The 24,321-nt window shown below is 34.6% G+C and overlaps 2 protein-coding genes across 2 annotated transcripts; both read right to left on the bottom strand.

The window, feature by feature from the left end:
* Positions 1 to 116: 116 nt before the first annotated feature.
* LOC145967900 (uncharacterized) lies at positions 117 to 5,374 on the bottom strand. The gene is made up of 6 exons (XM_083092984.1): positions 4,890 to 5,374; positions 4,134 to 4,435; positions 3,919 to 4,057; positions 3,603 to 3,837; positions 2,659 to 2,812; positions 117 to 628 (listed from the first exon to the last, which is right to left on the bottom strand). Exons 1-6 carry the CDS (start codon positions 5,166 to 5,168, stop codon positions 298 to 300), a joined length of 1,440 nt encoding a protein of 479 aa, XP_082949110.1. The 5' UTR covers positions 5,169 to 5,374; the 3' UTR covers positions 117 to 297.
* Positions 5,375 to 6,182: 808 nt separating this feature from the next.
* Apime-asta (allatostatin A) lies at positions 6,183 to 21,021 on the bottom strand. The gene is made up of 3 exons (XM_083089285.1): positions 20,751 to 21,021; positions 7,764 to 8,035; positions 6,183 to 7,471 (listed from the first exon to the last, which is right to left on the bottom strand). Exons 2-3 carry the CDS (start codon positions 8,016 to 8,018, stop codon positions 7,142 to 7,144), a joined length of 585 nt encoding a protein of 194 aa, XP_082945411.1. The 5' UTR covers positions 8,019 to 8,035; positions 20,751 to 21,021; the 3' UTR covers positions 6,183 to 7,141.
* Positions 21,022 to 24,321: the final 3,300 nt, after the last annotated feature.

The following is a 24,321-nucleotide window of genomic DNA, read 5'->3' as shown; positions in this document are numbered from 1 at the left end:
AGAATATGCAATGATAAATAGTAGGTTCCATTTAAGAAATTGAAGGTGACCTTCATGTGACCTTCAAATAACTCTTCAAGGTCAAACCAATAATACCATCTTATGGCCCCCTCGAAACCAAACAACTTTTGTCTGAAACATTTTTCTCTCCCGGGCTTGGTTTTCGAGTTATTCTTCATTAAAGGTTAAAATGGTCCACCCTGTATATTATCATTCAATAATTTCACCTATTTCCAACAATTAGGGTCGTAAAACTTAATTAGCGTAACATAACGTAATTGAATAAAAATGACATTCTTATTCCTCGGTATCCATCTCCTTAGTTTCCAGCTGATCGTCTACTTGACTTTTAAGGGTGGCGAGGCTGAGAGGCGCATCAAGAATCTTGCGTGTTTCCGTCTTATCCCTCTTGTTAGATCTGTACAGGGGATTTTCGAATCTGCCACCCGCGATTTGCGTTATCCCCTTGACAACGTCGTCAGCCTCTCGTCCGCTCGTTCCAGGAACGTTGGCTATCCGAACGTTGCCTTCGGGAACGTTTTCGAAGCGGGCGAATCCGTGCTTCTGCTTGTCCGCCCGAATTCCATCACGAACGGATGAGACGGCTTCCATACATCCCGAGAGGACGCTGCAAAAATTACATTTCGTCAGGGGGATCAATAGATACGGAATGCGCCGCACGAATCCTTGTCTCATCCGAGATAAATAACATAAAACTAGTCTAGTAAGTCTTAAGGAGGATAAAAAAATAGATAAAAAATAGATAAAAAATAGATAAAAAATAGATAAAATAGATACAGAAATCTAGATAATAAAAAAGCTTGTATTACTTGAAATTTATTAGAATGATTGATGATATCTTGATTTATATCACGTCTTCAGTATTTCATTTTATGTCAAAGATACAAACGTCTTACGCAGATGTAAGAAATATATAATATGTAACAGCTTAATATCCCAAAGACTTCGGCAACGGGTTGTTTGGCGAGCCAAAGAGAAAATTATACGGCGGCCAATTCAATTCAATTCGAGTCTACCTAAGAGCGATAATAAACCGACCGGTCGGCCCGTGGGAGTTGAACTAATTAAATGCTAGACGAGCGAGAGAAAACGGCTTTTTGTGATTCGAGGCGAGTTGTAGGAACACGCGGGTGAAGGAATTAGCGTCGGAATACATTAAACCCGTAAATAGACGAACACGGGAATGAGTTCTCCGATTGCTAAATCCTGTCGTTACTCCTATATCGCTACTTCACGAATTAAAATGCTCTTACGCCGTACGTTTTGCAGCCGTTCCTCTCTCTCTCTCTCTCTCTCTTTTTCCTCCTCCCTCTTTTCTCTCTCATCGCTGCATCTTTCTCGTTCTTTCTCTCTATTTTATTCTCACTCTCGTCGTATCGGATGAATGTCTGGGAAATGAGACTCCCGGAGAGTTCGACATTTTCCATTTCCCCGCGAATTTAATAGCCGTGACTCTCGGGGGCGGAATTTTGTCAGCTGCGAATTTGCGACTTTGATGGAGTTTCGCAGGCAATCTCGTTGTCTTGGCTGTCGTCTTCTCGTTTTACCCCTTATTTTGCCTCTTGCATTCCTGCGACGCGCTCTTACCGCTCCTGTTATCTTCATCGCGAGCGAACGTTTTATTCTCGCCCAATTGGAAAGCCATTAATCTAAATAGTTACCTTCGCATCCTTTAAGATTTACGTTCGTTTAAGCTACATAAAAGGTCACACGATATATCGCGAGAGAAAGCTTCTTTCCCTTTTTTTGAGAGCGTTCAACTCTCGAGTATCCTCGAAGGAAGCCAATATCGTGCTCTTTAAACGCTTCGTTATAACCGGAAATGAGAGCAGGTATAGAGCGAGGACACAAACACATGTGTCAAACTGGTAATCCACGTAATTGCTTTTTCCACTCTCTTTACGGACATGCAAAATCGTCAATAGATGATCCGAGAAAGAGAGAGAGCCGATTGAGAATCGAAACTCATCCGGAGTTTTCCACAGCTGCGTGCCCGGATACTCTATATTCGCGAAACTTTATTTTCCCTCTTCATCTTCACGTCACGTTTCCCTCGGTGCGATTATTATTACTCCCGAGTGATGATGAGTAGTATTTGCATGAAAGTAGGCTACGCACGCGAACGCAGCAGGTGATTGCGAAAGGAGTCTGGAAAAAGTTTTCTTTTTCAATTCTGCTGATTTTAATGACAATATTGACGTAACCGGTATATAAATGAGGTAGACCTCGGCACGTCCCTCGACCCTCCTTTCTTATCACGCGAAAATACTTTACTCGACAAAAAAAATAAGAGAAGGTTCCACTTCTCGCGAAGCTTTAATTTCGCCAAAGTTTGCGGTTGACGTGCTTTGCTCGCGTATTGAACAGATTGAATGCTGAGCTCGGTCGTGTAGCGTTTCATTCGACCGAGTATGCAAATCTCGGATACAATGCGAAACGCCAAATGCTGACACGATTTCTCGAGCGCTCGAGGCCAGGCGTGTTGCGGCAGGTGGCATTCATAACGCGTGAAACATATTGAATTTATAAAGCGAGACCGACAGCTTTTTAATTCTATTGAATACGTCCGCGATGACGTCTGTACAGACGAAGGCAAGTAAAGCGAAAGTAAAGATTACACGAAGATTACACACTTACTGTTCCAGGGAATAACCAAAATACAGAAAGAGCAGTAGAAAAAGGGCGATAGCGACGAGAGGCGTCCCGAGAAGGGGTCCGAGTATAACAGCCAATCTAGAATCTTTCATAGCTGCTCCGGCTGTCTCCGCGTTCATCACATCGATTCCCGTCTCTAATAAAAAAAAAAATGTATAAGAAAAATTAAATGATTCTGGAAAAAAGAATCATTTATTAAAAGAATTAAAAGAATTATTACTATTTATTGTTTCCTTATTGTTCATTACTTATTGTTCATTACTATTTATTGTTTCCTTATTGTATCCTTATTGTTTCATTAAAATATACATAATTATCTTTTCGATAATTGTATCGCACTTTCTTTATCGTTAAGAGCCAGAGCAGTTTTAATAAAATCTAATATAACAATTAAATAACGTTATAAATAAAAAATTGAGAAGTGAAACATTTATTTACAATGATTTTCAAAATGTTTTTTTAACTGCTCTTGAAATTGAATTAAAATAAATATTTTGGTTTATTGAAATTGCATACAACAAGAGAAATATAATTGAGTTTTTACCAAAAATAAATTACATTTTAATTAATATGAATAAAAAAGCAGGATATTGTTCGCGATTGTTTACGTGCTCCAATTATGAAATTAAATTAAAAATCGTCGCCGCCGTAGGTGTCATTCAATAGCAACTTCAATAACGGTATTAAAACAATGAGAATAGAAATTTATTATTCACAGTTCTATACATATATATATATATATATTTTTGTTTCGTACGCGGTTAAATTGAAACATGTTACATATACCTCCGCAACAAAAATTTCTAAATTATCGAATAACAAACGCTTTAATCGTTATTCTCATTTGAAATATAAGCAAATTAGTCGCGTCTCGAGCTTTGCTAAAAACTTATCTAATAAATTAAATCACGGGAGAGCATACTAACTTTGCAACATCACCCTCAGATTATCCACTGCTTCCTGTATCGTGATCCCGGAATAATCTCCTTTCTCCTTTACAAGGACCTCAACGCCTCCATTCCAACTGCGTCTGGTATGCCAAGCAATCTTGTCCGTATATCCTTCTAAAGCTTCGTCCGCCGCGGTTTGTACCGTCACTAAAGAAATTTGCTCCGACGTGGAAACGCGTCCGCCGCAATAAGGACAACAGTGACCTTCCACCTGAAACATCAGTGCTTTAGAAAATGTATGATAAAATTAATCAATTTCCGCATCTTTATTCTAATTAAAAGTATCTCTGACTGTAAGAGGATATTCGCAGTCCGTGAATCCGCATCTTGGTCTCTGGATGGCGCAGATCTCTTCGAGATAGTCGCTCATATAGTTTCCCTGGCAGAAACATTTCGAGCAGTCGTGCATAGCCAGATACAGCTCGGCATATCTGGAAAAATATAACATTGCGTGAAATACACTTGTCACTTGAGTGAGCAGAAATTAAGAAAAGCAACGAGACTCACTTGACGGTAAATCTACCTCTAGAGAATTCTCTACGATCTTGGAAATCTATCCATTCCTCCTCGAGAAAGGGCTGCCTCTCGTTTGATAGCCGAATCGATTTCACTTGTACTTCTCTCACAGGTAAAAGGACACTTAGAGTACGATTCACGCTCGGCAGGACGACATTGTCCTGGCGACAGGGAACGCGCTCGAGATGCGGCACCGCTATCGAACTACCGTTCCAATTTGCGGGATCTGCCCAGAAGAAATTACCCTCCTTCAACCATTTACTGACCTTTGCGTCCGTCCTCGAATCGCTCAGCTTGTGCAATATACCCAGGAATGCGTATTATTTTATATAAATATAAAGAATACATTGTAATATTATAAATATTAAATAGGATTTATAATTGCATGAGAATCGCGCAAATTTTAATACTTTATCATTATATTTTAATACTTTATATTTTACTTCGATCTTCATTTCGTACGATAAATATTCTAATAAATGATTTTCCAATTAACCAGCGAGCAAATGATGCGCCGACGTTGAAACATTAATATCGCAATTATCGTGTCAGCGGAAAGCGGCTATTACGATATTCCGTAAATGAAACCTTCCATCTACAAATGTATTAAATAGGGAAAAAGGGCGATCGGACGCATCATCTCGTTCTTCACTTTTTTTATTATTTTTATTCAATTTTTTTTTAATTCTGATATAATCATTCGTCTATCTTCTCTCTTTTCAGTAAATTTATATAAATTATCCTCACCTGCAGTTTACCGTTTCTAGACAGGACCAATAATCCTTGTCTAGGCAAATCGATTCCGGATAGCCTTAAATTGTCAGTTGCGGCGACACCCACAGCATGTCGGGTCTGTTGAGGGAAAATTACTCGATGGTCAATTTCTGGAATGCGACCATCCACCCAGTTGTTTGCGGTTTGCCATTCCAAATCCGGAAGCCAGTGCTTTTCAAAAGCAGCGGAATATTTCGATAATAGAATAATGCACAGCATAATTTTACGATATGGCACGAAAAAATTAAACATATTATTACGATTTTGTAATAACTTCCAACTTGATTGAATAGTCAATACGTCAATACGTGCAACGGATATATTTACACCCCGATTAATTCTCAGTTATTCGCGCAGAAATATGTGGAAAGTTAAAGAGATTTTATACGCATATTTTATCAATCGCGATAATTCTTTAAATTCCGAAAATAATGCGAGAGAAACTGAGCGCAGCTTGGAAACTTTGACGACTGAACTATGTCGGATAATCAAAGCCAAACGGGGGCGTGTCTGATTTATCGTAACACAGCGTGTATTGCATTATTTATCGCGATTAATTAAGTTATCATGAGTCTTATGGCTGGTTGAAATCGAAATATTTATCATACAGCTATTTACTGCGTTAACTCTCGTTATAAATCAACGAATCGATTATCTATTCAGGTCTGCAGCATATGATTAATTTATGTTATATCTCTCTTTCCCTCATCGAGATTGAAAAATTATTAATTCATAAATATCATTTAAAGAGCTGCAATCAAACACGTTTAAATTGTATCAACATGAATTGTGAAGATAAATCTCTTTGAATTTGAACTCTCTCCGATTTTTATTAACAATTATTTATTTCAAACTCAAAGTTGACGCAAAGCTAAATTCTCGCTATTTACATTAAACGTGCCAATATATATTTGCATTCATTTTCATTTATTATAATGATATACTTAACAAAATATATATATAAATATCGCAATGTTGCGCACATGAAAACATTAGGTCAACATTTATTACCGTTAAATTCTCATTTAATATTTAACTAAAAATAGAGCTGAAGGTACATACATATACACATATATATATGTTACACATATGACGAAAAGAACATTACAAGATTTATTATAATATTGGAGATATAGATACAATATGTATATATATATATATATTATAGAGTAAATTTTCTTTCGATAACAATTAAAAATATAATAATATAAGAACAAGTTGAATAATATAAGAAGTATATTGACATGTTTAGAGATAAATATGACTTTTTAATATATAATGAGATATTGCTCCTATCTATCATACAGTAAATTGTCATTGTAATTATGTGCTAAATAACAACGTAACTCATTGCAATAGAAAACGCAATTAACTTAACTATCTTATTATCAATATTATCACTATTTTATAATTGCGAGATATTAAAAAATCCTAATGAAAAAAGATTACACTATATAATATAATTTTATTTTAAAAGAGACATAAAAAATACTTTATAAATAGATTTTTAGATTATGCATTAAAAGAAATGTTTTTTTCTTCTTTTCTTTCAATTTCCTTCATTTTGCAAACACATGACAAATATTTTGATTATTAATTATATAGAAATTTGGAGAAAAGGGGATTAATAAATTTTAGACAACTTTGTCTAAAAAAATTCAAAATTTCTCTACGATATCTCAATTAAATTACTTCCATCTTTTTTTTTTAACATTTACAAGTAGATCGTAAACTGTCGATGACGCACGAATTTTGCAGCAAATTTTGGGAAAAAGAGATTTCGAGATCTCATTAGCTTTTAACTTCCAAGGACGATCAGTTTTGTTCTTAGTACTCAGAGGAATAGATACTTATCGAAACAAAGTTGCATTATACTATTTTTAAACAAGTTTTTAATTTCTGGATAAATTTGAATTTATCATTTATCAGAAAAAAATAGAAAGATTTTTTATTAAATTTATCATTTATCAGTAAATGTATTATTTAACTATTAATTTGTACAAAATATTGATACGCCTATAACAAACTTGTATTATTATTAGAATCCAACGGCAACGTGCAACGAAATCAATGAATCATATAACTTTTTTAACTGCCTTCCACCAATATTCGCGTTTCGCCAATATTTTTGGAAAGAAACGAATCGCGTATGTCTTGTTCTACAATCGTCCAGGGATTAAAATGAACGTGAAAGAGAACAATCCGTGCTTCTCGACGAGAACGCCTTATTGAAGATTTTCGTTCTCGCTTAGTCCTTTGCCCAAACCGAGCAGATACTTCGGGCCGACAACGTCGTTTGGTCTCCTTCCGGATACGGCCATTTCGCCCATTGGCAGCTTCCAGCCTCGTTTTCCGATGCCGAAACTGAAAGGCTGACCGCCGCGCTTGTCGTCTATAAAGTCGTCCAGGTTATCCTCGCGAGAATGAAAGCCTTCCATGTTGTCGACCGAGAAATAATCCATACCCAGGGGACGGTATCCGTTATTACGCTTTCCTATGCCGAACCTGTAGTCCCTAAGACGTTTTCCGATGCCAAACGAGAACGGCCGCGTTCGCTGCAAATAAAGTTTTAATGCAAAAAAAAATATGATGGTGACAAGTATGATTATGACAAATTAATTTCATTTCTATTCGTCACATCACACATTTTATTCTTATGCACTATTCGATGGTAAATTTTAAATAACTAATTAATAAAGCAATAAAAAAGAAATTTAGCAAAGATATTTCTTGAGAATATATTTGATCTGATATTTGATTTCTCTCTAACTCTGGATCTTCTAATCTTATAACGAAGCAATTATTCGCCCCGAGAAATTGAACGTTTTATTTTCATCCGGAACTCACTTTATCCTCGCTATTGTCGATCCATCGCTTTCCGATGCCGAAGTTGTAAAGAGGTAGCCTCTTGTATTCGGAAATGTAAGCGTATGCCCTTTTTTCAGAGGGCTCGTCGTACTCCAAGTTGCTCGATAGCGGATTCAATCGTGGAATATGCAAGGACGAGGCCGGTGCCTCCTCTATCGCCGCTGTTGATCGTCCAACGACGCTCAACAGGTAGAAGATAATGATTCTCATAGCGATTAGACTTGAAGTTTTCATGATGCTGCCTCGGATCTCTGAAAGTACAAAGGTCGCGCAAAATTTGTAATTTGTAATCGACCACCAGTATTCGGGTCGAATAGAATTTCATTCTGTTAATAACGTCATACGAACTTCTGCGATAGTCCGAGATTGAGTTTTCAAATTCATCACGCACGCGAAATCCATACTCTTTGTCGAAATTGCGAGGGAAAATTAGTTTAACTTTCATCGAATTATATATTTAGATTCCACAATAACTATTTATCCACGCAGTAGTTTCTCGGAAGAACCGTATCTTCGAAATTATATGCGAGAAATTTGTGCAATATCTATATTTTACATGTACATAACAAGAATGTAATTCGAATAACAATGAGCGCATTGTATTTCCAATGGTAATCGCTCTTACAACGCTTTGCGGAATTTTATATCTGTTATACGAAATGGATTTAGCGGAATATGAAAATGAGTTAAAGCAATTCCGCTTCCGGAAGATTTTACGGGCATTTCAGAGCACAGATGTACGCAAATGGAATTCTTCCATGTAAAAACAAAACAAGGAATTATTTATACGACTGGCCGGGAAATAAATGCCATTGCAGTAGGAGAATGGCTTTTATTCGTAGAGGTGTCGTGCCAATTTTACGACAAGGATTCTCTCAGTCGTAGCACCCTACTTCCTCGCGAGGTATTTTCATCCGTCACCGGATCGGAATCCCGTTAAATCTGGATAAAATCATGGGATAATTTTTTATTTTTACCTCCCTTGCTCCGTGAATAACAATTTTTTTCGCAATTTATGAGATAATATAATCGTCAGATTCAATCGATAGGAGAGAGCACGCGCCAATTAAATCGTCGGTATTCCCCTTTTCCACCTACGTATAACATTCTTGCGATTCATAAGATAAAATAATCGTTGATTCAAAGATTTTATTGAAATACAAAACAAGCGTCAATTTTATTTTATTAAAAATTTGTCTGTTATACACGCATATTATTTGAACCAAACGTTTCCATCAATTTAAAAGTAAAGTCATTGTTGCGCATTATGACTGCGATTTCAATATACGTGATCAACACAGTTTCAACAAATATTTAATAGTTGGCAATGGAATGACGAAAGAGCGAGCGGTCTGGCATGATTGGATGTCGCGACACTATAAACCGCTAAACCCGAAATCCCATAGGGACAGTTCGTTCAATATTTGATAGCGAAATTCGACGGATTGCCGAGTCCTCTTCGTCCTTGATCATTGCTTTTCAAGAGACTCGATCGGGTCAAGAGAACGAATACGAAATCGTACGATAAACATAGATCAAAATTGCAACAGTCAATAAAAAATTTGTAGCTATCAAGAAAGTATTTCGATTGCGATAAGTATTTAAATACAAAAATTTACATGCATCTTTTATCATAAAAATTTTCGTAGCTTCTTTTTTATTGTTTATATAATATAAGCTAAGGATATTCGTGAGTTAAATCTAGCGATTGAACGATGTTTAGTAAGCAAGTAAAAGTAGCAAGATTCACAAGCAGTTTGTAACATTTAATTCCGGATTTTTATCAATGTAAAGTTGTGCAAAATTAAAATATAAGGCTTAAATATAAAATGCAATACTTAAAAAAAAGTAGTAAGTGGATTTTATAATCCGATCCTGTTCGGCTACAGTGCTAATTTGTAATTGCCAGTAAACGCGAAAGTCGATGAAAATTTCATAATCATTATAACAGACATTAAAAAAGTACTTATTAATATTAGAATTTATTTTTATTATACATAATCTCATATCACGTTACCAATGCTGTAATGATCATAAAAAATCATCCCTTACTGTATCCCTTTATCCCTTACTGTAAAAAATATAATTTTTAATAGCATTGAACGTAACTGCAAATATCAGTTTACCATCCTGTATATCGTATACGCAAGGGTAAGAGGGTCGGAAATGTTTTCACGAGAGTGAAAGAGGAGTTTCCCGATGACACACTTAAAGATGAGAAATCGTTTGATGGTTGCAACAGGTGCCATTCTCATTCGTCCCTTCCTTTTGATATATAAAATCGCGGCTTTATATTTTTAATCTCTTTCGCCAACTTTAATTCCGATAAATTTCATACGCTTATTACTTTCTCATGAATAGTTTTCATAAATTAATTAACGCTTTTTCTAATTAGTTTAATAAATTCTGTCAATTTCTGAATATTCCATAATTTATAGGAGTTAAAAAATCACTTTGACCGATTAAATCCTTTCAGAGCCAATCCATTCTTGAATAAAATACCGACAGCACTTTGTGATTGATTGACCATTCTTTGGAAAACAAATAGCTGTCAATCTTCGTGGGCATTCTTTTCTCTATTTACATTTAAAATTTTTACAAATTTCATGAATGGCATTTGATCTTTATTTGAGATACGTACAAACTAGTCCGAGATTTATATGCGAATATATAAAAATTTATTGCAACAGCTTTTCTTCGCATTTTCAATTTTTGCATTCTGTTGTATTCTGCGGTTTTCTCATATAATAAAAAATATCAAAAAATCATTTTTGTTATTGTTATGTAATGTCATTAAACTTTTGACAAGTTTGTCACATTGCGTGTTTAATAATTATCACATTGTTTCTCACGAAAAAGTCCTGCGTCGCGCCAATCCTTTATTTCAGCCTTTTTTTTCTGATGACGAAGACTTATCTGTCACTCAGTTGTCGAGTGTCTCAAGAATTATTGGATTCCTTTCCGAAAAGAAACTTCTTTTATTAATTTCACCGAGAATTTTAGAATTTTATGTCCGTAAAAAAATTATTGTAAATGGTTCCGATTGCAAATGCACAAAAATAACACAAATAAAAATGCGCGAATATTAAGCTTCTATAGCAAATAAAGAAGAAAATAATAAGATACAAAAGAGCGCACGAGAAAGAAATGAAATAACGTTCTGACTTCTTTTTCTACCTGCTTTAGCACAAGTTTAAAATACTCAAATTTTATGCGCTTTCTCTGCTTGTCGTCATGCTAAAGTGAGCAAGCGAAACCTTTTACAACAAAATTTTACAAAAAATGTTGAGGCGAAAGAAAAAGCTGCAAAGAAACGTGCGTGATAAAGAGGTTGCTTTCAAATTTTATTTGGCTTAACTTTTAAATATTGATGCAAGAGATGTTGATGTACACGAAAAAAATTCTCATAAAATTGTTCTTGTAAAGAACTATTTTATAACGTATTAAGTAATATTATACAACAATAAAGTTCTTAAGTATGCACTCTATTGTTCAATATACGTAAGAAATTTACGAAACGCACTAAGGACTAAAAGTTGAATTATTAATTTCGAATTAATTTTAATTGCAAAATTTTCGCACATTACAATATAAAATTTAATCATAACCCACATATTACAGCGCATATATGTGCTTACTTAAGTAATTTATTACTAAATATTGAATGTAGAAAATACAGGAACATAATTACATTTGTATCGTAATAATATTGATGAAATGTAGACTTGTAATATGTAATTGAATTGGACATTGATGTAACCGGATGCTTTCGTGTTCCAATGAAAACAACTTAACTGCTCAAACACAGCTTCATTTCCTCTAGGAATAATTTTATGCACTATCTGAGCGTTTTACAAACATATGACATTTGAATAAGCAAATATATAAATGAAGAGAAAAATACCAAACAAAATACTTAATACACATTCTAACAAAGAATTATAAATTAATCGTTGTAAACATATGTATTAAATTTGGACATTCATTAAAATGATATGTGTCCTCGTGGTAAAGAAAAAAAAATCAGCACAGCGACTCAATTTTTTGTATTCTCTTTCTTTGGCACGTTGACGTTATTTTTTCAACCAACTTATTATAGGTCAGACTCATATCGTGACGACGTCCCTTTAGAAATTTCGATAAGACGACACGCGCACAATGGGGCGACTTCAAATTCACGTCAAATGGAGCAGAATATTTAGCCAATCTATATGGTAGACATCATTTTTTCCGATCGACGAGTAGGACGATCTCTTGCGCTGTATCTTTCATGGTCTGATAAACATACCGTCTACGTCAGCATCAATCATCGACGGCTTATTCAAGAAATAATATCATAAGCATTTTGATTTCCCTTCTTTTGAAGATGGATAAATGTATGTTGCTCCGAAACAATGTGTATCACGGCTTAAACTTTTCTTCTGAAATTTTCATCCAAGTTTCTTCTCTCCTTCTCGTACTCATAAAACACGATAATCTTGATAATCTTGAACGATACTTATAGAGCACTCTTTGTAAAGTCGTTCAAGCAATATCGCGCTCGACTCTCAATAAGAATCAGGATAATATTACGTTCTATAAGAAACTTTATTTATATGATATTTTAATATATATTTAGGGCTTCTTATCGAATTTCTTTTGTTAACGCGCTGAAGACTTTTACATGTTTTATAGTAATATTTGGAAAAATTCCGGTGACAGAAGAAAGAATAAGCTCATCGAATAATAGTACGACAAAATCTTTTCTGATGATTCTTTTTCCATAGATTAATATATACTCTTTTATTTTATGCTTTATTATTCTATATTTGTCTTTATAATCTATACTTCCGAGATATATTTATTTTAATTGTTTTCTTCATTATTTTCTTGTCAAAAAAAATTCATGAAATAACAAATAGAACCCAAAGACAATTCAAAGAATTCAATATTTTGTACACAAACATCGACAAATCAAATTATTCCGTCATCTCGAAAACAACACGAGTGCAAGCGGTTGTCTTTTTTAAAAATATTTGATTCAATTATAAATCTCTATGCCTGTGACAATGTTCGTTTTATATTTTTATATCGAATGACCCTTGCAATGATGTTAAAAACTGACCGTATCTATAAAGTATTTTTAACACATAGATTCTAAATTTTATTAAAAATAACTGTATCACGTCAAAAGCAACACTGAAGCAGGAAACAAAACATTTCTACGAGCGTTGGTGTGTAACCGTTCGCGATGTTTTATCTCTTCGCGGGAAATCGAGAGAACGCAAAAAGAATCTCACGTCTATTTCGATCAGCTACGAAGAAATTTATGCAAATCACACGCAATTTTCCTGCATTTTCCCTTCCGCTGCTTTTTTCGTACATTATTATACAACGGCAAAAGATAAAATCATGTTCGAAAATAATTCATTCTCCTCAAATAATACCTTATCTTTTATCTTAATTCTTCCCTGTTGCATTTTAATTGTAGTTTAAATATTTATATAAAAGTAGATGCACAGACGCGCGTTTTCATTAAGCACATCAAACTACTTTCGTAGATTTGCAAATCTCGCGATGTAATTTGTCGTGTTTTCTTCATAAATATGCAGAAAGATACTTAAAGAAATTATAACAATGTTTGCGCGTGTTTTTATAAAAAACTTGTCTTCTATTAAATTTTTATACCTTCTGATCTTAACGATAATTTCATTTGTTGCTTTCGAATTAGCATCATAATTGAAGACTACTACTTCCTTTATTTTGTTACAATTTATAATTCATTTTGATTTGCGTTTTTCTCATCACCATTGTACAATTTTGCATATCTTTATTAAAATGTGAATTTTGTAATGACTTGCATACCACGATCATTAAGCTATCTGAAAGATACTATTAATTAAATTTAATGTAATAATTAAATTAAACGTGTGATGCGTAAATGCAAAGTTTCTTGTACATCAGATTTTTTAATCATCTTCTTATCTCATTTTATGTTACCAATAGATAAATCAATTTCCAAATTATGTTCCATTTAAAAGATATATATATTTTAGAAGTTGGCTAAATTGTTGGAATTTCTCATTATGCGCACGCCAAGGCGGAAAAAGCATTATGTACGGATAAATAGCGGAATGAAAGCCTAAAAGGACACACGTGTATAATCGTCTGACCGAGCCATTTTCTCATGTAGGCGGGATATTAAACTCGAGTAAAGGATATTCATCCTAATATAGTAATGTTTATTCTTGTCTTTTCCACAACTATCGTAGCGACGAAATAAATATAAACCTTCCTACATTCAAGATGAAACGAGATATATCTCTCGCAAATTGAAATTCGGGAAACATTCGCTCGTTTTTCATGTCATATGCTGACATTTCGCCATTTTCTTGCGCGCTAATTGAACAGTCCAGGCCAGAAGCAAACTTGTTATCAATTTAAAGCTATTTGAATCAAAGACTTAAATCATTCTCCGTCCAAACAACTGAGAAAAATTATCAGCTTTTAGAATCATGTTATAATTAAAATATTCTTGCGAGACGTTAAAAATTTTTTGTAGGTATTATAATATTCTATTTTAAAGATTGTATAAAGGTAGAGAGACATTCTCTTTCTCTCTGCTAATTCGCTATTTCGATTATCACGATTATCAGTTTATACATCTTTTATAATATCGCGCCTTTTAATATCGACTGCTCGGCATTTAATGTTCCACTTCGCAATAAATGAGATTATTTTAAAAGCGAGAAATAAAGTTACGCGAAACTTTTCTATCAACTTTTTCTATCAGTGCCATTAAATCCGACATAGTGACGCATATGCAGCACAGCTTGCAGAACACTCTTCACAAAATGAAATCTTTTATATGAATTCACACCTTTGAAAGCCGAGGATTACAGATATATTGGACAAATTCTGTTAAACTTTACATTACTTATAAACGACCTTTATACATTGTATTCTAGATGTATTATTATGACATTTTAAATACTCTAGTCATTCTGCATGTATAAAATAACATACTTAAAATTATTTTAATGGAGATATCGATGCACTTTTTCTAGTTTAAAATTTTAAATAATTGTAAGTCGAGAGTCTTTTGTAAAGTTAAATGAAATACTGCTAATAAGTAATGTATAACTTTATTAATTTCATGCACGTGCTTTATGTCACCAAAGTTTTAATTGAAAGCTTATAGTTACAAAAGCTTATAGTTAAAATATAGAACGTGTCGCATTAGAATGTATCCTCCTTTAGCAAATCTTGATAGACGATATTGCAAACAATCGATGAAATTAGCCTTCTTCATGGCGAATGTAATAATAGTTTAAAGTGCATTCAATCGCTATCTCAAAATCAATATGGCCAAAGAGAATTGATGCTAAAGTATCTTTCTACACGCAGGTGTCGCGATCTCACCTCCGTTTTGATAACCGCTATAATTCGAACCACCGATCGAATACGCCCACCTATGTTTACTTTATGTACATGTCTATACGTCATACATAACAATAGCAACAAGAGGCACTGATGCGATAGGCTACAAGTGTCTTCAACTCTACATACAAGGGAGAAGAGGGCCTCCTCTGGAGCGATAACTATGTCGAGATGATAATATTATCGTCGAACTTGTCAAGCACAACCACGAGAACAGCTTCTCTCTTTGGACTCGGAAACGAGATTAATCAACGTCACTTAAATGTCCCCTTCGCTTCCCAATGATGGCAGAGAAAGAGATATCGCCACTAAATTAAATCTCTCTCTTCACAATCGCCTTAAGATATTTTTGGCTTTCGTGCTGACCGGAAAATAATTATTCCAGATACAATCGTCGAACTACCACGAGAGGGCTGATTAATCTCGATGACGTAGTTTTTATCGTGTTCCTCGAGCGTAATTTATCACGAAACTTTTACAATAATGACATTTCATAATATCATTTTGGAAATGTCAACTTTCAGTTTGCATTACACGTGTGTCAGATGTCCCGCGGGATGCGACCGCTGATTCTGATCGCTTGATCGCCGACAGTTCTAGCCTAGGCCGATGCGATTTGCCATTTGCAAAATAAGATAATTCTATGAAATGAGATAATACGAATGTAAGTAAATCAATAAATGCATTATACGTATTTTTATGTAGAAAGTTATTTTTTTGTTAACCGAATAATAATGAAATATAAAGAACTCGAGATAAAATAAAGAAAGATATAATTTTCTTTGCTTATCGCATCATATTTTTTTATTCCTGGCAATACGCTTACTCTTAAGTAACGTGATGTAAATTCACGTCAGGTAATAAAGTTTGTCAATTTTATGTATATTATCTAAATCAAAGGAAGCACGAACGCGAGGGAAATTCGATCGAATACACGTGACTATTCGTTCCGATAAAGGCTTGCGAATCTTCTTCCCTGCAAACCGTTAATTAACGTAGTGCAAAGAAACAAGAAAGTAAATGGGTTGCGGTATAACAAACAACGAGGCATTTAATGCCTCATCAAGAGAAACCGTCAAAGACTCATGAGTTGTGGTTATAATTAAAGACACTGCACTAATGACAGCGCAAACGAAATTAATGATGATGCTTACGACGCGTGAGCAACACGAGAAAGAAGATTTTACAGCGTAGCATAAATCTCGCGATAAGGAAAATAGGTGCGAAGCAAGATAACGTACGTTACTTTGTTCTTTCGCGCGAATATTGTGCTCTCTATATATAACCGGGACTGTCCTAAGAGCTCTCCCCCCCTTGTACTTTGCAACTTTATTGTCTACAAAGAAGCCTGCGAGCAATATTGTGCAGAAAAACACATGCGTATAAACAATAAATAAATTCTCTGCAAGATTTCCAAGAATATACAAGAGCCACGAATACAGTACAACAATTTAAATTTCAAATTTTGCGAAAGTGTGACGTGAGAAAATACAAAAGAAAAAGGACAATAAAAGTGCTATAAGGAAATCGAAACATTTGCTCTTTGTGTTACATCCTTCTTCGAGTGTCAGTCGACAAATATCAGCACAAAGAATTTAAAAATAAATATAAAAACTCAGACTCAAGGTAACAATTACTATATGACAAAAGTGGCAAATAAGAACCGAGACACAGTAATTTAAATCGGAGAGAAGATGTATATATTTTAACGAAATTGAATATTTTAAATAAAATATATTAATAAGAGAAAAAAAGAAAAGATATATTTTTCTTGCGCTCCTGTCAATTGCCTCGACTCTTATTTGTCAATTAATAATTGTCACTTAATGATTATTATTAACTTTAATATTTCTATTTTTTACACGTATTTTTAAATTGTTTGTGCTGGTCTTTGCCAATTATCATTTGAAAAATAATGTGGCACAAAAAATAAATATTTCGATTAAAAATTCTAACTTTTAAGAATTTGATTTTTAACATCTTGATTTTCTAAACAAATTTATTTCGCTCGGGAGCATCCTTTGTAGCCGAATATCGTAAAGTATCGCGCGTAAACGCAACTTTACGCACTTTATCGCAACAGGAGCCGCAGTAGCCATTTTTTCGCGCGACAACCTGGTTAGTGTGGTTTCTGATTTCGTTCGCACAAAATAATGCGTCAGCCCCTGGCGAGCTAATAAGCGACGCGAAACAGCCCGAGGTAAGTAGCGACTTATGAGCGGCAAACAGGTCCGACAATAACGGCCATCCAATAACCTGCATCTAACGACGCGTTTCCCTTTCCTTTGTCTCTCCCTTTCTCGGATATTTTACTCATTCTTGCTCCCCCGCTTCAAACACTCTCATTAAACGCACGCACCGTCCACCGAGATTGCTTTCTTCGCCTACAAGCATCTTTCTGGTATCAATTTCATAACTAATCTGCGATCCCCTATTTTTATCCTGCTGCGAAAAAAGGAATTCTCTCTCTTTCTCCCTGAAATTACAATTTGCATGCCATAATTAGCATTTCATTTGCTACACATCGTCTGAAGATATAATTGCATATTGTCTCGTTTTATCTTCTTCCCTTTTAAAATTCATTATTTTATCGCAATAAAAAATACCTTGCTATTCATGGAGCTGCGATACTTTATGAACAACACCTCGTGTCTCCAGAGTCTTATTAAGAGTTAACGTACTCATCATGATAGTAAAACAATTATCCACATAATGAGAAATGACGAGGTCTCATTGGTTCAACGCTATTGCGTTACTCTATTGTGTTTCTCTCAACAGCATGCATCGGCATACGCAAGAAGAGAAAATGAAACTTTAATAAAGTAACGCGAGCTGATTCACTCACTGTTTTCAATAATCTAATTTTTATAAAAAAAGAATAAAATTCGAGGTAGAATAATCAATATCAGATCTCTTTATAAGAAGAGAAAAGGAAACTTTGACGCGTAACACATCGTCACCCCACATATGTTTCAATTTTATAAAGTATCGCCACACATTTTGATGCGAATTGATTCTAAATTTAATATTCGATAATATAATCACAAAAGTTTCATTCTTCATCTCTTAAGTGTCCTCGATGCATTGTCGTATTGCATGATGTTTAGCCGATTCTTTTCTCAAGAATATGATCGTTCATACTGTCACATGCCATTAAGCAATAGCGACATAATTTATTTTTCGAGTCTGTCATGTGAGCTCTCTATCATTCGAATGTCAGTATTTAATCGGAGAGTTCATTTTCACAGGATACAAAGACACATTAAAATGCCGAAAAAAAATTTTTGTCATCTTCCGAATATCAAATATTCTATGAATAAATATCAAGCAACTTTATCGATGAAATAGAGAGATCGGCTTTTCTCGTGAGAGCTGAAATTAATAGCAAATAAAGCATTGATTTCCGTTAATCGAGCGCAATCGAAATTTTTGTGACTCATGCGTGTATTTCATACGCGATAATTTTAATCCTGTGACGATGGAATAAATCTTAAAAACCGACCAGATTCGATCATCAGCGAAATCTTTGTTTCCACTTCCCGAAGATGAATCTTAATCAATTAAATTTCATCATTCCGTGCATCGGAAAAAAATTTATTACGATTTTGTAGAAAATTGTTCATTTTTTCTTTTTTTAGGCATAAATAAGACTCTCTAGATATTCGCAATTCTTACATTAGGGAATGTAATAAAAGACTTTCTGAAAAAGCACACATATAACATATTATTTTTGTCAAAAAAGCATTTCAAGGAACAAGAATTCTATAATAAATATTAATTTTAAAAGTATTTATATATGCTTTTAAACATTACCTTTTATACTGCCCACGATACGCCTACTTGTACAATTGTCTACATAAATTTGAAATTTAGGACAACCCATAAAATTAATAAAAAATATAATCATTGTAAATTTAGTGATTTTTAGAAATTAATTAGAAAATAATAATAAAAATGTAGATTAAACTTAAATAATAGCTTTTCCTCGAATTTTTGCGAGAAGTAATAAAATTCTGTTGCGCTTCATAATTTTATCTTGTAATATGTATGTAATATCGTAATGGAGCGATATTTTTTCAAATACCAACCATATGTAACATTTCCCAGAAATAATAAATTGCGAGAAAATTTTAAAAGCAGACATGTATAAAAAATAAATACGATAAGAATAATGCAGTAACAATTGTGCTCGATATACTCCTAGTTTTTAAATTTTTTATTTCTTTCATTTTACTTGTGCTAAAGTGCAATTACATCACTAAATTAACAATTCTACCTTAAAATGTATGTACATGTTTCACATTTTTCTCGCATTTTTTTATATTTTTCATAATTTTGTTAATAAATTTAATTAAATATATAATATGCTCCGAAAATGCAATTATTTAATTTATTATATTTGTAACATGAAAAATTAAATAAATAAAGAATAAAAAAAAACAATGCAGCATTATTTCACGTAATATAAAAAATGAGCGTAATTAATGAAATAAAGTAAAGATGTAGGAACTTTGGAAACTTTGTTCTTAAATCTCGTTCACCTGTTGCTACTACCTTTACAGAAGTGCTCGTAAGTAATAAATGAAAAAAATAGAAATTATTTTCTTCTCTCTTTCTCTCATAAATTATTTAAAAATACCTAATGTGTAAATTATATAGGGTGAATCAAAACTATGTTTTAAAAATTTGTGAGCGTGTCCCTAGATAAAAAAGAAGAACAAAATGTTCACATGATCATATGGTCGCAAATGCTTTGTTATCGAAATAAGGGACATAAGTCAGTTACAATTTAAAAAGATTAATAATTACATTACTTAAAATAAATATGATCAGGGCAAAGTATTTTGCGTTATTAACAAAAGTCGGATAAGTAAATAAATCTTTTTATTGATGAAATTTAATTATATATTTAATTTAAATAATATTCCCTCTCTTCCACAAAATAGTATAAAAAAGTGAACTAATTAAAAAGATGATCGGCTTATAAAGGATTAAAAAATATGATACGGAGAAACGATAAAACGAACCATGATGAAAATCTGTTACTATATGACAGAAAATTAAAAAATAAGAAAAGTAAAGAAACAGAAATGGAGAAGAGAATAAAATTAAAATATATATTCATTATTGTATAAGTGAAAATTTTTGCCATAAAACCATATATACATATATATTTGTGATATCTTCACGTAATAAACTCACTTTGCATTCATCCCATCTGTCCCCCTACTATCGATATAACACTCGATCGAATCTGTAATGCATTACTTGCTCGAAACAAATTTTCTTTAGTTTGACTGCATCGAGTAAGAGTAGAGGAGAAACGCGCGGATGTCCGATAAATAAAATTCAAGATCAATCACTTTATAATATATTAAATTACAGGTGCAAGAGAGAAGAGAGAGAGAGAAAATTTAAATTCCGCGTGGAAAAATATATAATTACGATGATGCAATTACAACTTTCATTAAAAGATAAAAAAATAACACGTTTAAAAAGCGAGTAAAACGCGCAAAAAAGGGACGAACCTTGAGATAAACTGCTCACCTGTTGCTGTGAAACTATCGGCGCGGTTTCCTGCAGGTAGGTTCTGCAGACGAGACAAGGGTACGCGGTATTTCTTCAAAGCCGTTGAGAAGACGGAAGGCTTCCTGTCGCGTTCCTGGGGTTGAAACTCTCGTTCGCACGAGCGGTTCTCCCGTTTGTTCTCACGAATTGCGATTACGAGGGTGTCTTCCGTTAGTCGACCGATGGCGACGACGACCGACGACAGGTACCGCGACTTGGGTGTCTGCGCGCGAGAATGACGGCGAGAGCGTCGCGACGCCGGCCTTTATACATGTGTGCGTCGGCGCCTGTGCGTGTGTGCCCCCGAGATCGGAGATCCCCATGCGTCTTTCTCACCCTTCGGGGTTCGCGTGCCACCCTTCCTTGCTCCTTCTCTCTTTCTCTCTCTCTTTCCCCTTTCTTCTTTCTCGAAGCGACACCTCCGCGTGCACGTGTATGCGTGAGACAGACCAATGAGACGACGCACCGTCCATGCACCGTCGAATTGCAGCAGCGAATTTGACAAAGATGAAGAGGAACGGCGAAGAGAGACGTAGGTTTCACTTTTCGAGTCCTGTGTATTTCTGTATAACGAACTTCCGGTGCGCGCTGGATGTTACATCCGGTCATTTTGCCCTCGCGAGTAAAGAGCGCCGCTTTGATTTAACTTCGTGCGACTATCGTGAACAGAGTTCTATAGGAAATTCATCCTAAAAAGGACGAGATGAATAAGGTAGGACCTTTATTTAAACGCGTCATATATTCCACGTGAGCAGCGTAAAGATGCAGCGAGTGAAGAGCTGTCGCTTCTGTAAAAGGGCAGACGGTGTTACTGGCGAAAGTTGAGAAATAATTATTACAAGATCCTCTATCGCAAGTATAAACCAACAGCCTGGAGTATTTTAAATCTCTCTTTTAAACGAGGGGGAGATTACTTTCTCATTAGATTACGCTCCCTGCGCTTTTCTAGTCTCGTCTCTCGGAGAAACTCACTTTCTTCGTTTCTGCTTTACGACACTTTTCCCGAAGAATCTCGTCCCTATAATTATGATATCATCTCGCGAAGGGTCGCTGCACAGGCGTGCGCGCAAGAAATTTCAGATCTCGTCGGGCAAAAGTTTCCCCATAAGCCACATGATATGGTTAAGCGCGTTTATGGTTTTCGCCATGCGGTGGATACATTACGCATCAACCATGTGCGGTTTCACCGCGAGATTTCCGCGAGATTTCCTGTTAAATCGCTCGTGAATGTGAGGATGTTCGTTCGCCGGATTCTCTATCGCTCATTATCATAAAAGTTCTATCCACGGAAAAGTTCGGATATCTCGCGGAAAACGAGAAAAATCCGCGCCAGAGGTGGAATATTTGCGTGTCCGCGCCGGTGAAAAGAAAGCTTTACATCTTTCTGATAATAGCGCGAAAATTTTGGCTGATGAAATTGAGGAGAACCCAATAAATATGAGCGAAAAATTTGGTAGATTCTCGTTACATGTAGTAAAGATATATTTCGCGTAAACGTGCGTTGTGGAATGCATTATTATTTTTTTTCTATATTTACAATATATCTTTGATTATTCAAAAAATAATTAAGAAACTCGAATGTTTCATATCCCAACTTTATTAAGATACGCGGATAAAAATCGCTATATATAGTTTCTAACATTATTTATTTTTAATTAATTATTTCGAACAATTATTCGCGATATATCACCGAATATGCATGACCTGTTGCATTGAGGATTTTGTTGGGTTCGAAGTACTTACATAATTTTAGATACTTGCAAATATGAATAATTGTAACATTTTCAATATTACATTGCGTTGTAACCGTTATTAACGTTATGAATAGAGAGATTTATAATATCGAATCTAATAAATTTAAAGGATATTCGTACATGAATGCTTCAAGGAAAATATCACGTATATTTCTATTGAAAACTGATGAAAAGCAAATTGAATTGATGCATCAAAATGGATGTTTTGGATAAAAGTTAGTTCATAGAACTATTGATTTAGAAGAGAATTTAAAAATACATAAGCTAAAAGATAGATCTTTATAAATATACAATATATATCGATGCATATAGTATTCACTTGAAAAGCATTCATACAAAAGAGAAAAAAGGGATCTATTTCAAATTTCCACTTCTCTCTTTCTTCGAGACTCTCTCACATTTTTAAATTATTACAGTAAAAGCGAGGATATATTTAGACGAATAATTCTTGCGACGAGCAATGCCAAGAATTGAGATTTGCCAGGAATCCGGCGCGATTTCAGAAACATGCATATCCGCCATCGTATTTTTTCCCTTTCAAGAATTTAAACTGCGACATTATTAGGGATGTATCCCAACTTGTCCTTTATCACGGATACAATCGATAGTTCGATACATTCCACCCTACACGGAAAGCGCCGGTACATGAGTGCAATGTGCGATAAAGAGGAGAAAAAAAGGGCCCTTCGCACTTCGCATAGTTCGGCGTCATCTGTCCCGTAAAAGCACACGCGGTTTGATAATGGACGCAGCTTGTGAAGCCGCTGGTCAATTCCCACAGTGGGTTTAAACACTGGGCAGCGTCAATCGCAGCCGACGCGAAAGGTCGCCGGTCGATATCTCGATCATTAGCGATGCTCCGATATTAACTCTTGCTCTTTAAGAACTTTCATCGCGACTGTCAGGGAGACTGATAACGTCTTTAATAAAGTGCGGGTCGTAAATCGTCTGTCGTTCGCATCCGCGCGATTCTCTCTCTCTCTCTCTCTCTCTCTTGCTGAAATTCCTCCCGCGATTCCGCGTTGAATGCCACGCGACCGATCGATACTCGCGCTCGGAGGGACAGGGAAGACGAAAGAGCGTGTTATCAGCGCGAGAGGACGACGGATAAGGAGATCGAAAACGGGAGTGCATCTCTCGTGCGATTAATTCTTACGATCGTTCTCGTTAAATGTCTCTTTTGGAGAACTTTTATAAGACATTCGAGAAGAGAAATTCTTCAATGTCTCCTCTCGTTGGAACGCTAAGGAGACGTAAATGGCTCTTCTGTATTCCCGCGTGGATATTAATTTTTTTAACGCGACATAAAGTGAGGCCACTCTCGTTTATGACGGAAACGTAAATAAGAAGACAAGAGATTATAACAAAAGTGAAAAAAATTGCAGTTTTAGCAAAGTTGATCGGCATCTTCAATTGTGTACAATAGTGAAGTATTACTTTCTAATTAATTACATTACTTTCTAATTGGAAGTAATCGATAATAAATGCGATATCCATTGGATATCTCATTGTCGAAGCATCATCTCAATGATCGAAATATCTGCAAGATAATGTCAAATAATTAGAAATATAATTCTGAAAAGTCTTTTATAACAGTATTGAAAATTGTAGTTTTTAACATGGACATGTCTTTATTACACATGTCTTATACTGATATGAGAATATTATAAGTAATATCGAGAGATATAATGATAAGAAAAAAAATATCAATATATATAATACTATGATTAATGATCTATAATATCGTCATTATCATTAATGATCATAGAGTAATTCCTTAATTACATTTTTTAAAT

The sequence above is a fragment of the Camponotus vicinus genome, unplaced genomic scaffold (genome assembly GCF_025532165.1).
Source record: "Camponotus vicinus isolate PSW18456_S1 unplaced genomic scaffold, iyCamVici1.0 SCAF_1, whole genome shotgun sequence".
In the NCBI taxonomy this organism is placed as follows: Eukaryota; Metazoa; Arthropoda; class Insecta; order Hymenoptera; family Formicidae; genus Camponotus; species Camponotus vicinus.
This window is presented reverse-complemented; position numbering and strand designations above follow the sequence as displayed.

Coding starts and splice junctions, on each gene's coding strand:
- LOC145967900 (XM_083092984.1), bottom strand. CDS start 5,168: ATGTTTAATTTTTTCGTGCCATATCGTAAAATTATGCTGTGCATTATT. Junction 4,436..4,889: donor CTAGAAACGGTAAACTGCAG/GTGAGGATAATT, acceptor ATATTGCACAAG/CTGAGCGATTCGAGGACGGA. Junction 3,838..3,918: donor ACTGCGAATATCCTCTTACA/GTCAGAGATACT, acceptor CTGATGTTTCAG/GTGGAAGGTCACTGTTGTCC.
- Apime-asta (XM_083089285.1), bottom strand. CDS start 8,018: ATGAAAACTTCAAGTCTAATCGCTATGAGAATCATTATCTTCTACCTG. Junction 7,472..7,763: donor TCGACAATAGCGAGGATAAA/GTGAGTTCCGGA, acceptor CTTTATTTGCAG/CGAACGCGGCCGTTCTCGTT.